The 15,725-nt window shown below is 39.9% G+C and overlaps 1 protein-coding gene across 1 annotated transcript in view; it reads right to left on the bottom strand.

Moving 5' to 3' along the window:
• Positions 1-15,725, bottom strand: part of syne2a (spectrin repeat containing, nuclear envelope 2a) — a 75,410-nt gene that overhangs the window by 32,212 nt on the left and 27,473 nt on the right. Inside the window, 23 exon segments of the mRNA XM_072362157.1 lie at positions 177-324; positions 447-529; positions 678-1,121; positions 1,223-1,300; positions 1,706-1,807; positions 2,399-2,408; positions 2,973-3,229; positions 3,604-3,726; positions 4,177-4,362; positions 4,639-4,776; positions 4,880-5,062; positions 5,359-5,490; positions 5,576-5,719; positions 5,972-6,122; positions 6,207-6,466; positions 6,678-6,878; positions 7,849-7,993; positions 8,091-8,425; positions 8,525-10,550; positions 10,666-10,904; positions 11,658-11,813; positions 12,459-12,623; positions 14,128-15,645. Of these exon segments, the coding sequence (XP_072218258.1) occupies positions 177-324; positions 447-529; positions 678-1,121; positions 1,223-1,300; positions 1,706-1,807; positions 2,399-2,408; positions 2,973-3,229; positions 3,604-3,726; positions 4,177-4,362; positions 4,639-4,776; positions 4,880-5,062; positions 5,359-5,490; positions 5,576-5,719; positions 5,972-6,122; positions 6,207-6,466; positions 6,678-6,878; positions 7,849-7,993; positions 8,091-8,425; positions 8,525-10,550; positions 10,666-10,904; positions 11,658-11,813; positions 12,459-12,623; positions 14,128-15,645 (7,224 nt within the window).

Genomic DNA, 15,725 nt, shown 5'->3' with positions numbered 1-15,725 from the left:
ACGGGAAACTTCATACAAATCAGTGAAAGGAAGGCCTGCACAGAGGACACTAAATCAAAGGATTCAGTCAACTGTTCCCCTAGTAACAGATGTAAAAGCTTCCTTTGTTGCTCATCCTTGTTTCAGAAGTCTGTATCAACATCATATCTCAATGATTTTTTTCTGTATTTTCCTACCTTTTCATTTTTTTCTCCATCTTTTGTGTTGACTCTACTTCGATGCTCCTGTTGAAGATTTCTCAAAATGGTCAGTTTCTTTGAGATCTGGGAATTAAGTTGACCCCAGCTTTGGTAATCCACATCATCTTCTTCATGTCCAGTCAAGCTAGGGAACACACAACATGCCTGAGTCTGTGGTATGTTATACAAAGAGAAGTTATAAATCCCCTGCATAACTACAGGGGGCACTTTATTCTTTTCTGTGTCTATCTTAACATTCTATCTTACCTTAATGTCAGCTCAGAAAATCCCTCAGATCTGTGGGATCCTTCCTTAACTTTTTGTTGCTCCTTTACTCTGTTGTGGGCATCCTAAAAAGGTGAAAAACACAATTAGTTGTGCTTTTCACAGTCAGCTGGGCAGTGTTAAATGAATAAGAAATATGCAGATATCACTTAAAAAAAAGAAGGAAAAAAGCTAAAAGTTTGCAGGCAAAGTTGAAGAAAATTGGACACGTACCAGATCTAGTTGAGGATTTGTTGTGGAGAAAGGCAGATTCTCATCTTCCTCCTCTCTAAACTCATCTGATGCTCTTTTGGCACTAAATGGAGTTACAGGTCTTGAAGGAATAAGTCTGGTTTCTTCAACTGCTGCTGCCGTCAAAGGGGACTTTATCTGAGGGCCGATGTCAGAAGTTTCCGGTTTCGGTGATTCGTGCTGACCTGGAGCAGCAGCTTCAGTATGAACTTCAGCTGTCGGGATGTGTGTAGCATTTGGAGAATCGGCCGTCACAACTTTAGGACTAAAAGCCTTGCAAACATCTGCTTTCAAGTCCAAATTGATCAATCCAGTTTCAGCATTTCGAGATCCAAAGTTGTCATCATGGCCAGACTTAACAGATAAAAGACCTTTCGAACTTATTTCTGCATCTGAAAAGAACTGATCAGCCAAACTCTGCTGTTCCTGAAAGACAAATTGAAGACATAACTGCCAGACCTTCCTTATATTTTCTCAACAAGCGATAAACTGATATATGAATTATGAAATTATGACACATTATTCACCTTAACATCTGTCAGAGGTTTCGTTTCAGCCATATCCTCACTTTGCCCATCTGAAAGGTTTATTCTCTCCTCTGGGTCCTAACACATCGGTTGTATAGATATACAAACTGAATCCACGCAGACACACGGCACATTTGTATATACACAACATTGCAGGTATGTGTGTGTGAAAGGAAAGGTTTCTGAGGAGCATTTCAGGCAGCTGCTCATGACAGCACCATTGTGGCTTTATTTGGGAAGACAAGAACATGCCTCATTCAGCTTATCAGCATGCAAACATCTACCCAAGTCTTCAGTATCAAAGGAGAAAAAGTGTATCAGGTATGAAATGCATTAAAGTGAATGAAAACATAAATGAAGGAGGAACAACGGTGGAAGAGAAAGCCCAAGAAGTGTTGTTTCATTCTAATTTTGGAATGAAACAAAAAAGATCAAAGAACCCAGAGGCATGCTTTCTTGTGATAAATAATTTCATAGATTTACCTCTGGAATACTGCCTGTTAGTGTGTCAGAGGAAGAAGAGTGACAACTCTCAGCTTCTTCATCCTCCTCTTCCTCTGATTTAGACACCTCAAAGGCCTCCTGCTTCCAGTGATAAGGGTGAATATATTATCAGAAGTGTGATTTCAGTAATATGGGAACAAAACATTTTTCTTTTCCACTGGCAGTCAACCAGTCATTCCTCCTCAATTAATATTGAACTTCATAAATGTACTTGCCTCTACTTATAATGAAGTCATTTTAAAGCTTAATCCTATTACATCCCATAAAAAAGCTCTAATGAAGGAAAGCATATTTACCTTTAGTGTTATACTCACTTCAGATGATTGTTAAAATTGGCAAAGATATCTACAGCCTATCAGCCGTTAGCATGCATTGTAGACATTGGTGAAAATGTCAGTATCCAGCTGGGGGAAACACCCGTTTAAGGTCAGAAACCAATGTTCACCTACATCAGGAGCGCAGTTTTGTTTCTGACCATGAACGAGGATTTAATCTGCCCCGATACTTGTGTTTTCACCCTGTCAGAACAACAGAAACATTTCCCAAACAGCTTGCATTCTTAGATTTCCTTGAGCCTGCCTCTACCCCTGGAGCTTTTTAAAGGTGAACATTCATTTGGTCAAGACTTTGACAGACAGGTTCAACTAATCCAAGATAAAAGTGTAAAGGGACAGTCACAACACTTGACATTTTTTAACAATTCCCATGTTTCACTTGGCATTGTTGGCTCCAAATACTATTTTAAAGTTTGGCCACAGCTAGAAAGCCCTTATTCTGTGACAGTCCTTTTTATTTCTCTACATTTAAATCAAAAAGTGATGTACTGTTGCAAATCACAATTATACAAAGCGTGTGTAAAAAAAGGGTTTGATTGGTCTGGTTAATTCCCAGCTCTCAACTCATAATCAGATGTTCCATTAGTGGTCTTTGTTTAGCTGGGAATTAATCATGTGTTTTCCCAGCGATAATTACCTGCTCTGTCTCTTCAGAAGATTCACAAACTGTGGTGAAGTCAGGATTGTTAGCGGTTTCTTCTGCTGACCTAATCTTGCTCTATGTCAGTAAGGGAGACAATTACAAGCGAGAGAAGATAATAAAAAAAGACATTTAAAGTTGTGTTGGAAGCTTGAGAGGGTCAGAACACTGGTTTTAGTGAAAAAGACACTGTCTTTAGTTCTTTATTGCTGACAAGAGATTGTTAAGTTCAAGTACAACAGTGACATGATTTATTTATTTTTAAAATCACTGCCTACTCATACAGAATCAAAACATAATTAGTATTTCTGCATGTTTCTGCACTGGCATTCAGATTTCATGTTGTACCTCCAGCAGTGATACTTGCTCCTGGGTGACTTGTTCCAGCTCCTCCAGCTTCTGCAGGAGGAGTTTTGCTCGGGAGAAGACCTGAAGGCCATCTGCTCCCTCTGCAATGTGGAGCTCCCCTTTGCATCTCTCTATGTCCTCTAAACCTTTCTGCATTGACCACAAACTGGCCTGAATCACCTTAAAAATGAGCAAAAGTGTTACTCTTGTACTTCTGTGCAAATTTCAAGCATGTATCTGTGTCAGAGGGCCACATAAAATATTCTTCTTCTTAAAAGGAACAAACAACAATCCTGTTAATTTAATGTCAGGAGTCTCGTGCTTGAGGCGATATGTTTAAAACTGATAAATTCGTCTCAGATGACTTACCTCTGTAAAGAATGAACAATAAAAAATGCAGTTCATAACTTCTAAGTTGAGCTAGGTCCCTCTCGGATAAACATTTCATGGACATTCATCTATAACTGGAATAATATAGCTTACAAAACCCCAAAAACAAGACAAACCAATCGAAGGAGGAAGAGGTAATGAAAACTGCCCATGTCCTGCTTTACCTGTTGGTTTTGAAGATGCTCCGTCAAGGTTATGTTTGAGTCGTCCATCGAGGTTAAAATGATTTTGATTTTAGAGACATTCTTCTCCATAGTCTTGAGGTCAGCTTCAATCACTTCCACTATCTGAGAGGGAAACCACCAGGAACTTCTTCAGAAATGTGAATTATATCTTTACAATTAAAAGTTTTCATATGGTGAATGATGGATATTCGTCTGGATTTTATAGCATGTAAATATACTCCCCTATCTCATAGGGTCCTCCTTTCACCAAGCTTACAGACTTTTACTGACTTATACTATGAAGCAACACAGATCTTTTTTCATTCTGGCTGGGAGTCTCTCTTTTGTATTCCCTTACCCTGCAAATGTTCCCTGTTTACAGTCTAAACTGCATATGGCCCAATTTTGAACAGAAACTGTAATAAATTAGATTGTTCCAGCCACAGAGATTCAGCCTAATCTGACCAAAACTTAGTTAAGGTGTTTGAGCTGCAGAGGAAGAGGAATGAACAAAAAATGGAGAAAAAAATAGATAAATAAAAATTTAAATAAATGTAAATTTAAATCTCATACTGCAACAGCCTGGAGGAGATGCTTCAATGGGTCAGTGATGATGCGCTGCATTTCTAGGACTTGTTTATCACTCTGGTTCAGCCTGTCCTCCTGAGTTCTGATGTCACACACAGCAGAGATCTCAGCCAGCATCGACCTGAAGTCCTGCAGGGTGCGTCTGATCCTCTCAGAGTCTTCCACGACCAACTGTCATTGAAGAATTTAAAGTAATTAAAGTAATGTTTAACATGAAACAGCTGATAAGGTTATGGATGATGTGCTGTAAGAGCTACTGTTTAACAGTGCTGGTGCTAAATGCTGAATGGAATTGATGTATTAAATGTTAAATTAAAGTTAAATAAATGTTTTCAGGTTGTGGAAAAGCACAGAAACAGATAAAAGCATATGAAATGTTCCATCGATGATCACCAGAAGCCACTGACAGATGTATGTGTGTTTGTCTTGTTATCTGAAATCCCTGACCTGCAAAGACTTTACATGATTCTGAAGGCTTCTGGTTGTTGTGAATGAGCAAGGAGAGTTGAGCCAAGACTGGGCTTCATCTAACCAGCAGGCGGCTCTGTGCAGAATGTCTTCAAACTCCTGAAGACAAGCAGGGATCTGACAAAAAAAGCAATTCCGAAACTGTTAAAAGCGTAAAGCTAATCTCAGATAAAGTTACATATAGATATCTACAAGAGTATGTGGCAAGAGTTTGTCTGACCTTGCTGAGGAAGGTGGTGCGGTGCTCAGCCATGTGCGCTGCATTCTGATAGAGCTGCAGCGGTTCTGTGAGCTGGTCGATGAGAAGCTGGGCTTCATTTGGCTGCTCCTCTGCAAGATCTTGCACTTCGTTTTCCAGGAGCATCAAGCTGCGGTGCCATGCATCCAGCTCATCCCACACATGCTGGAGACCAATCAGTGGAAGTAACATAAGGCTTGCCCCAATAATGTGGTTTACAGTCCCTGTTCTAGTTGGCTCGAGCTAGTCTTTTAGTAATTGGCGGTCAGATATTTTGCAAGCTTGCAACACTGTAGTTTCCGTAAAATACACTTTTGTACACTGCACTATACCTAAAATTTTACATTAAAAAGTTAACCTACATTGATAAAAGAAAAAGTAATTGAAAACTTGTCAAGACTTTTACTCACAGAGACACAAGCAAACAGAAATAAAAATAGAAAATTAAGAAGTATACATGCCTTGAGGAGATTTTGAGCTTCAGTGACTGTTGAACTTCTCTGCTCCAGTAATGCGTTCACTCTTTGCAGGCCAGAACTCAGCTCGCGCACTCTACAGGACAGTTTTCTTACTGGGCTGTTCCTCTCAAGGAGCTGTTGAACACATATACATAAAAACAGATTGTGGTAAGATAAACTCAATGCACCATAAAGTATGGATTCAACTCGATCTTGTTACCATCTCCTCTGCTTTATGTAGGGACAGCTCAGCTTCTTGCATCTGCCTGTCAATATCAGCAGGAATCTCTGCATATCGGCTGTGTACAGTGTCCACAATACACCTAAGCCTGGTCTTAAGTGAGCACAAATCCTTTTTGAGCTCCTGTCAGTGTAGACAGATGAAAGCAAAATAGAAAAGCAGAGAAGAAACAGGAAACAGAGTGTGAGTCACGGTCAGAAGTTAAATAAAAGTGATAAATAATGTCAGTTACACTTATTTTCCAGGTTAAAGTTTAAAGTAAACTTATTTATTTTTGTATATTATAAACCAGTGGTTATTACAACCATGTTTATATGTACACAGTTTAAAAGTAAGAGACCAATGACACTGTCCAAGCACAGACAACAAACTCACCTGTCTTTTACTAGAATTTGAACACAGTTCCAGCTGAGATAAGATAGAAAACAGGTGTTTCTCCACCTGTCCCATCTCCTCTTGGACTTGTTGCCTCTCTTTCTCCTCTGCCTGAGCTGCTGCCACAACCAGCAGATTTTTCTCTTTCAAGCTAGAAAGTTGGAAACAGAATCTTCTCAACATTTGTACTACAAAGAAGTAGTAATTGTACATGCCTATGATGAACAAATCATACCTCCTGACATTCTCTTGAATCTTCACCAGCGTTTTGCCAACAGGTCCAGGGCTGATGGCATCAGGGGAGGTGGATAAGCTCAGAGCATGCTCCAGTCGATGCTCCAGGGACAATATGGCCTGCTGCTCCTGCTCCAAACCTGCCTGGTACATCTCAGCCTGGGCAAGAAGCTCCTGTGGTTCATCCTGAGTAAAGCTCACAGTAGAGGAGTCTGGAACCTCAGCTTGAAGACTGGCCAAAAAGCTGCAACACTGCTCTATCTGATGACAGTGAATTAAATAGAACCAATATTACTAGTTCATTTTACGCTGCAAGAATCCATGTAATCTTGTGCAGACCTCAGTGCTAAAGCTCAAACAAAAGTTGATTTACAGCTTAAGAAGCCAAGTAGTTTCATTAATATTGTAATGTAGTCATCTTTTTGTTTGCATTACTTTCTACCTGAAATGATTTGTGGACAGTAAAACTCACACTTGTAGTGATGTCTTTCCATTCCTCTCCCCTCTGTTCGGAGTGAGCCATTAGGAGGCCGACACCCCGTCGTAATGATGCCCAGCGCCTCCAGAGGGCGCCGAGCTCACCATCCTTTCCCATCCCACAACCCTGCATCGGGCATCCAGCTCTTAGATCTTCTATCTTCCGACCAAGGCTGCGAAGATCCTCCATCAGAAGCTTTTTAAAGAAATAAAGCTTACATTAAACCCAGCACTACTTATCTGTGTTAGTTAAAGTTTCCATGTCATTTCTAACAAACTGATGCAGATACATGTGATATGCCTAAAAGGTAAACAAGAATCAGAATATAGATCCATCTTAGCAGCTGCTAAATGTTATTTTTGATGACCAAATGAAATCATTTTGAATCTTGATATTGAACCTAGAACATTCTCACAATATGATGATGTTTGTATATTGTATGTTTTCTGTGTTCACCATCTTGATTTACTTTAGCGTGCTATCATTTGCTGACTAACACATAACGCTATTGTCAGACTGTCAGAAAAAAAAATGTATCTGGTAAAAATAAAAATCTAACATTTCAAATAAAGGTACAAATGCCAAAGTGAAATTTAGAGGGTCACTGTCTTAACACACAGTATTTTAGTAATCCAGATATGAACTGTTGAGACATTTTCCTAAAAGCCAAACTTGTCAAAACAGTCACAGAATCACCAAAGTTGATTTGGGCAGAATTCATCCTCTGAGCATGTTTTCTTTGTGAATACTTATACTAATCAAGAGTATCCAGTATGTCAAGCCCTACTAAAGCAGAACTTGGTAACTTGCACAAAACTAAACATGTCCTCTTTGCTTACTATGGCAGACAAACAGTGAAAAAAGTCAGGTTCCTCTGGCTCCTCTCAGTGTTTCTAATGCAATTTTCAAAAATCCTTTACATGTGAAAGAGTTAATGAGAGTCAGGAGGACTCTAACTTCCTAAGTTATTGTGGTGAATGGAAAAGGGAGTGAATGGACTGAATGTGTTAATTAAAAGGTTCGAGGTAACTCCTTGGTTTTCTAAACACTGCCAAGTTCTGCTTTGACCTAACTCTAAGATTACTTAAGCCAATGTGTCGTCAAATCGCCAACCTCTGTAATCTATCAAAATTTAAATAATGCAAAGTTCAAGTACACAACCAACCTCAGCTCTTCTTTGTTGGGCAACACATTTGTCATATGATGTCACTTGCTCTGCAGTACATTCTGAAAGTCTGTCTTCAAGCTCTGAGAAAAGCTGGCGTACATCTTCATGATACTTGCTGTGACTTTGTTGTATTATTTCACACCTTTAAGAACATAAAGCATAAAAAATAAATAAATAAATAACCACATAAAAAGATCAAAAGGTATGGGTAACTTTGGGAAGGACTACAACTCCAATACCTCTGCAAGCATTCCAGCCTGAGCTGTGCCTGAGCCTCCAGTACAGCTCTTCCTACCAGCAACTGACTGAGGATGCTGATGTGGAGCGCCTCAGTTTCTGGGCATGACAGGTAGGGTTGCTGGGGCATCCGCTCCACAAGGTGGCTAATATGAGCTTGAAATCCATCTTCAAGAGCTTCTAAAGCCTGTTGGGTCTGTCTTTGTTCCTCTGTGCAATCCAAAAACCCTCCGGGAGCTGATAAGAAGGTTGCTTCGGCATTATAGAGGAAGCTTATTGCTCCCTGTGCAGCCCACTGATAATCTTTTAAGGATTCTCTAGCTTGAGACAGAGTGACCTGTTGGATGAAAGTTACATAATCAGAATGTTTAGAAAGTTGAAGTCAAATTTTAAAAAATGAAAAAGAAACTTGAAAGTATTAACAATTAAAGCTTACCATCAAAGAGTGGCACTCTTGAACGACAACTTCTCTGAGGGAATACAGGTCCTTGAAGTTTCTCAAGTCAACCTTTTCTTTCTGTGCCAGACCTTCCAACACTCGCATCCCAGATTCCACATTTCTCCAGATGACCCAGTATTGCTGTAGAGCAGTATCTATGGCTTTTTCTTTGGGACTGACTGGTTTGGCTTCTTCCAGCCTCTCTTTTGTAATTTGTAATAACTTTATAAAGGCTGGAAGTTCAGAGTTAATATGTAGACCCAGCAGAAGCTTGGCCTCAATGTTTTTTATATCATCCGTGACAGAATGCTCCCAGGAGACCAAAGTTTCCACCGTCTGGTGAATCCTGTCCCTCTCTGATTTCAGCTCAGATGGATGCAACTCGGGAGCTATTGCCTCCAGTTGATCTGCTGCTTCTTGGCATTGTGTTTTGACCAAAGGAAGTTCAACCAGAAGTGTTTGGCACAATCTAAACCTCTCACCCAAACTGACTGCTTTATTTTTGGCAAGCTCAATTTGCCCTTTGATAATGTCCCTAGATTCATCAATTTGTCCCCTCAGGTGCAAATATTTGTCTTGTTCAAAGGCATTTATACTAAGAGCTTTACATCTGTCTTGCAGTTCCCCAATGGAGCAAAGCAAGGAGTTTCGCTTGGCCTCCTGGCTATGCTGAAGCTCTTGTACTTGGCACTGATGCTCTATTAGCATGTGCTTCGACTGTTCAATCATCAACAATGAATTCTGAGTCAGAGGGAATTTCTGCTGATCCAAGTCAGCAGAAATTTGCTTTAAGCTAGCCTGGATGGTAGATAGCTCTTCATTTGAAGAGATACGCTCATGAATAAGTTCCTCTAATTCCCAGCTGGTGGCTTTCTCGTGAGCTAAAAGCCCATCCAATTCTGTCCAAAGGCCTGAAAGCCTGTTGACAAGGTAGCGGCTCTCTCCTGGACTTAACCCCATGGCTATTTTCGTGGAACTTTCTGACATCGCTTCCACTAATTTTAGTTGGTTCTCTATCTCCACTGTGGCTAATTTGTGTATTTTCAGCTCATCCTCCAGTTTTCTAATTCCAGCTTTTGAGACATTCTCCACGTGGGCACAGGGGTCTCTTTTAGCATTTGTTTCTGTTAGCCAGGCATCCAAGCTAGCAAGCTCACATAAGAGTTTCTCTCTCTCAGTAAGATTTTTCTTCATGGTACCAAGAACACGATCCAAGCTGTCAGCAATAGCTTCATACAGGTCTTCTAATGTTTTTAGTGCTTCGTTATTTTCCTTTTCCATGACAGAAGCATCACGTCTCAACTCTTCTACTTGTTCTTGCATCTTGGTCCGTCTAGACAAAATATCAGTCTGAAATTTCTTCATTTCAACAATCTGAACACGAGCTTCCTCGGGAAAAAGAGCTAAGTTTTGCCCTGTGGAGATATGATTTTCTGCCTGCTTAGCCCATATGATCAAGTCTCGCAGCTGCTTGTTGATCTTACTTGAAGAATTGGCACCACAGCTGAAGGTGAAAGAGTCCAGCTTGTTCTTACAGACTTTGAACAAGGACCACAATTCCTGAAGATTTTGTTCAATCTCATCTTTCTCTCTCTGACCCAGAGAAAATTTGATGAGAGCATCTGACTGGGACTGTAAATGTAGATAAAACTGGTCATACATTTTTAGGTCTGTGGTCAGACAAACAAATTCGAAACCACTTAAGTTATGCATTTCAAATTTCAGTAGAGCTTCAAGTTTGGCTTTAAGCTGTTGAGCCTCTTTTAAAAGAAGTGAAGACTGACAGGTGGCATTTGATGCGTGTCGCAGAGCTCTTTTGATGCTTCCTTCTTGAAGCCTCCATTCCTCTTGGACATCTCCAAGCTGAGCAAGCAGAGCACCTGAGCTTTCAGCATCACTTAAGTGGACTGACAGTTGGCTACTTATGCAGAGCAAATCTTCTATCATGGACTTCCTCTGCTCCATGGTTTGCTGCAGAGCGTGAAGTTTTTCAGCTTGATAGGCACTGCTTCCCAAAGCATTTCTGATAAAATCCACAACAAAATAATTATTACAATATACATCGAGTACATGATAATACTATTAAGTAATGACGGTGTTACTATAATGGCGTACTTTCAAATTACAGGATTACTCACAGGGTCATTTTTTCCTGCTCAGCAGCTAAAACCTCAAGGAAAGCTTTAGTGAGCCTCATCTGAAGGTGATACCGTTTGACCTGATCCAGCTGAGTGGCTTTGACCTGCACTGTGGCGGAGGCATCCAGCAGTGCTGCACTGCATTGTCCCTCTGCCCGTTTTATAGCATTTTGGTCAGAAACCATGGCAGCACTGCTTTTCATAGTAGCCACTTGCTCCTGAACACAGTGCCTGTGCCCCTACAGCAGATCAATTTTAATAAATTCAATTATCATTAATTTTAAACTCATTTCATTGAGAAAAATATTGTTACACAGTACATTACACAAGAAAATACAACCAAAAAAGTTAAGATGAAGTGTAAAATGTGAATAAAAATTCATTGAAAGTAGTACAAAAACAACATATCAAATTATGAGAAATGCAGTCTTTTTGAAAATGTGTGCTCATTTTGAACTTTATACCATCAACATGAATCAATTTCTTGCTGAAATATGAAAGGTCTTCTCTGAGAAAGACATTAGTTTGCAGCATATGGTGCTCCAAAAACTCCATTTTAACCCAAAGGAGTTGGCAGCACATTTCTGGCTCTTGTTTACTTTTGTTGATCTATTTTTCTTATTGCATAATAAGAGTTTACATTTGAACTTACTTTGTGGATGAAGTGACAAATAAGGTCCACTGACAGCGGATTTCAGAGGTGTTCCTGAGCCTATGCAATGATTTCCACAAAATGCGCAATATGTATCTCCTGATTAAGCATTACACAATTTTTATAGTCTTTTGTTGACCCTGATGCTGACATTTTGGAAAAGGTGTTGCTGTCATCAAATTGAAAGTGAACATATATCTTTTATAAAACAAAACGTCTCAGCAACAACTTATGGTATGTTGTCTTATGAGAACTAGTTTCAATTGTATATGCAAATCATTGCATTGTTTTTTTCTTTACATCTACGCAGATGTAACGGGGTTGTACGTGCTGTCCTTACCTGTGCTTCCTCCAGCTGTTTTCCCATAGCTGTGATACTGAGCTGCGCAGGCTGGTACCTACATGCCAGAACTTGTTGAATAGTTCGTACTAATTGAATGTCCGCTTCACCAGGGGAAGACTGCAGGTACCAATTTAAATCAGTGTGCGGTGTTCTCTTTGTAAAGATAAGAAAAGATTAAATCAAACTGGTGGAAAACTTAAATGAAGTGGAAAAAATGTCTGTTATAGAACTTTTAAGGTTTGACTAATCCTAAAGAGTAATATAAATGCTTCCAGTTTACGTTTCCCATTTTCCTACTGGGAAATGCTTCAGTAATATAAATGCTTCAGACATGTTCATTAGGGTGGGATAGGAAATGAATATTCAAAGTTGGGTTCAATCTTGAGAAACCTGTCTACCCAGTTTTGCCAGGGTCTGTTTATCGTCTGTGACTAAACACTCTAATGACCCAGCAGGAACTCCCTGTATCTCATAAATCCTTCCTGTTGACCTCCCCATCAGCACCATCATGGGAATACACAAACATCAGTCAAAACACTGCCACTCTTATCTGTTCACTGTGCCATGCATTTATAATTTACTTTGTTTTCTTTTTTTTGATACATGCGCTAGTACTTTGAGTCAAATTTCATTTCAAAGCAACATCATACATTTTGCATATTGCGTACACATTTGGTACATACATTACTTCTATTTCTTACTTCAGTTCTTCCAGTTAGTTACAAATTTAACCTTGCTTCACACTTCCACAACATGCTGCTGTGTGTTTTATTTTCATTAAAACCAGTTAATACTCACATTTATAATGTTACTTCTTTCCACCAAGCCTTGGATCTCAGAAAAAATATCCTGCATGGTGGACCTGTGCTTGCAGGACTCTGGTGATCCACCTGTCATCTCTCCAGGACACAGCGCAGCTGGTAAACCCTGCGCTGTCCTCTCAGGCTCCATGCTTTCTTGGATCTGAGGTAAGACAGACAGAAGACATGGGTGTTGACACATTTTAATCTTTCTACTCCCTATTTGTCAACAGATAATAACAGATCTTCCTGTTCTTTTCCCTGTTCCACAGCGGTAAATATCAGGCTGGGAGTGGACCAGCAAGTCAGTACAGTTAACGCAAGAATGTGACTGATTAAGGAGCAGCCTGCCCCAAGGGAGAAGGATTCCTTCAGTTCATCTACCAAATGCCTCTTAAAAACTCAAGAGCATGACTGAGGTGGGTAGTATGGCAGGAAGTAGGAAGCAAATTTATGTAAACATATATGTAAACACTGCCTGAGTGAAAATATGTAACATTCAAGGCAAGCATCTTAACTCTGTTGTGTATAATATCAACACATTGCTTTTTCTTAGTCAAGTGGTGTGTAAAAATTTTAAAGAGCCCAGTTTCTACTCATTTAAAGTAAGTTGACATGGTTTTATGTTGAAAAACACATTTTATTTCTAACGCACATCGTTTCAGCCCCTCTCGTCAGCGCCTCTTTGGTAAGCTCTGTTTTTGGCTGTCTCTTTAAGGCCCCAGTCTGCACTGATTGGTCAGTTGATCCTAAATGGAGTGGAAGGTGGCTTCTTGTTTGGTTTTCCTTTTTTTTCTAGAAAATGTGTTAAACTGGCCTTTAAGCAAACATCATGCAAATATGTGTAGTACAGTAATGACAGTTTATCTGTAGATTTTTCTTTTTTCCACTCAGGAACACTGAAGTATGTCAGAAAGGTTTGTTTTCACTGTTCAATATATAAAGCACGCAGCACATGTCTGTGATGGCAATAAAAAGAGTTACTTTTGTGTAATATAAACATCAGCAAGAATTCATCCATTTGCACGGAGAAGATAACTTCCTGTTGGTTGGTAGATGCTCCAGAAAGAATAAAGTTAAAACCGTACAAATGGACTTCACTAAAAGGGATGACATTCAGTTTATAAATGGTGAGAAAAATAAATGTACTAAAATGAAAGGCTCTGGCTAAATCTAGGGTCAAATTTGACATAAATTACAGTTGCAAAATGTCAGAAATATGGTTTCTCTCTCTCACACACTTTGTAAATGTCAAAGAAGAAGATGATTGATATGTGGGATCTAAGAAAACAAGGAGAGCAAATGAAACCCTCACCTTAGACACCTGAATCCTAAAAAAGTTCCTCACAAAAAAAAAAGACACCTGAATCCTTCCGTTTTCGACAAGTCGGTATGGTATCTGACCGTTGAATGACATCATGCCCTGTTTGAGTCTAACGGTGGCCTACATCCAAATCTAAGCCTGCTTGTGTGGTGGTTGACAGCACACAGTGGCTTGTATCTGATTTTCTTAAACAAAAGATTACCTCCCAACCAACAGATGTGGGGAGACTAGTCTTTCCTTTCCTCGAGTTAATTGACATTGTCTTTTTAATCTTTTTTCTTTTCATAATAACAGAAGATTAATACTAAACATCAGAAATGGAAAATAAGTAAATCAATTATACCTGGTCTTGTGTCAGCTGCATTTCCTTCAGCACTCCAGGTAGCTTCCATTCAGTTTCTTCATTTCTTAGCGACATACTGTCATGTCCTGCTGTTGCTTTTGGACAATTGCCATCTGTGCATTCAGAGTCATTAAGTTCTCCTTTTTTCACTTCCTCGCATGCTGTACCTGTGTTCTGTGCAGTGTCAGCAGCTGTCAGGGGTTTGTCAGTTGTAAGTTTTCTGGTTTCAGTTAGGGCATCTTCACTTTGCACTGAATCTTCCACAGTGCACAAGGTTGAGCTCACTGTTTGTTCCCCAGAGATACAGATATCTGCCATCTCTTCTTGCTTGACACCTGGAACTGTAGTTTCTGCTGCATGTCCATCAGTAAATTGACATTCAGCAACAACACAATGCGACATTGAGGAATTCAATCCTTCATTACTCTTAAATTCTTTGGCTTTGTGGTTTTCCTTGCACGGTAATTTGGCACTTACAGATTTTACCTCCCCCAGTTCTGCCAAGCGGTTTGATTCAGGACTGATTAATGTGGCTGAGAGCTTCTCAGGGAATCCTGGGTTTGTGTCACAAAGCTCAGCTCTCTGTGACCATCTGAAAACATCTGAACTGCTAGCCCCAAAATTTCCAGTTTGCTGTATGTCCCATGGCTGCAGCTCCAACATTATAGTAAATACTTTACCTGGGCTTCCACTGATATCCCCATAGTGTTTATCTTGCTCTTGAGCATCTGTCATGGCCTTAAAATTCTCTGATTGTGCTGCTTGGAGTTCAGACATTTTGTCAGGGGTAGGGCGGGGGAAGCTCTTTGGATGCGTTAATGGTGCATCCAATTTCAGGGATACAACACAAGGCTCTGGAATCATTTTAGTATTTTCTGTATCTGCAAGTGAAATTTGTGGAACCCAAGCAGATGCTGAGGTACCATCTCTCTGCAGAGGTTCAGTGTTTGCCTGAGAATCTAATGCAGACGGCTCTGTATTTCCAGTAGGTGTACTGTACATGCCGCTTTGAGTATCCGTACACAACTTCCCACCATCACCCTTTGATGCAAAATTAGCCTGGAGGTTTACTTTTGGAAAAGCTGATGTCGGCTGTTGTGAGTCTTGTTGGGTCTTTGATCTTAAAACAGAGATTTCTGAGCCTGGAGCTTGAATAGGGGCTGAAATGTCGTCTTTGTTCACTTCCGTAAAGCTACCTGCGGTACACATGACAGAGACATCTTCTTTTTGTGTTGAAACACATGCTTGGTCCTGTTTAGTGGCATCACCAACCTCATTTGATGCTGTTGATTTTCTGACTGGCTCAATGGAAGACTGATTCTTCTCTAAAGTGTATAAACTGTCTGAGACTTCCTTGCTCACTGTAACAGAGGACGTGGAAGCAGGAAAAATGGTGCTTGAAGTTCTATCAGCTGACACCAAATCTGTTGCTTCATCTTCATTTCTTAAACTGACTTCATCACCTTGGCTCAGCAAGTCTTTATTTTCCAGTTGCACTCGACTATGACTGTGATTGGCCTGTGAAACCCATAAAATTTACAAAAATATTAAGCACTATAGAAATATTATAGTCCTAATTTCTTATTGCTGTGCATTTC

This window comes from Leuresthes tenuis, unplaced genomic scaffold (genome assembly GCF_036924035.1).
Source record: "Leuresthes tenuis unplaced genomic scaffold, fLeuTen1.0.hap1 SCAF_13, whole genome shotgun sequence".
NCBI lineage: Eukaryota > Metazoa > Chordata > Actinopteri > Atheriniformes > Atherinopsidae > Leuresthes > Leuresthes tenuis.
Note: the sequence above shows the minus strand (reverse complement) of the source record. Positions and strands in the feature narration are given on the sequence as shown.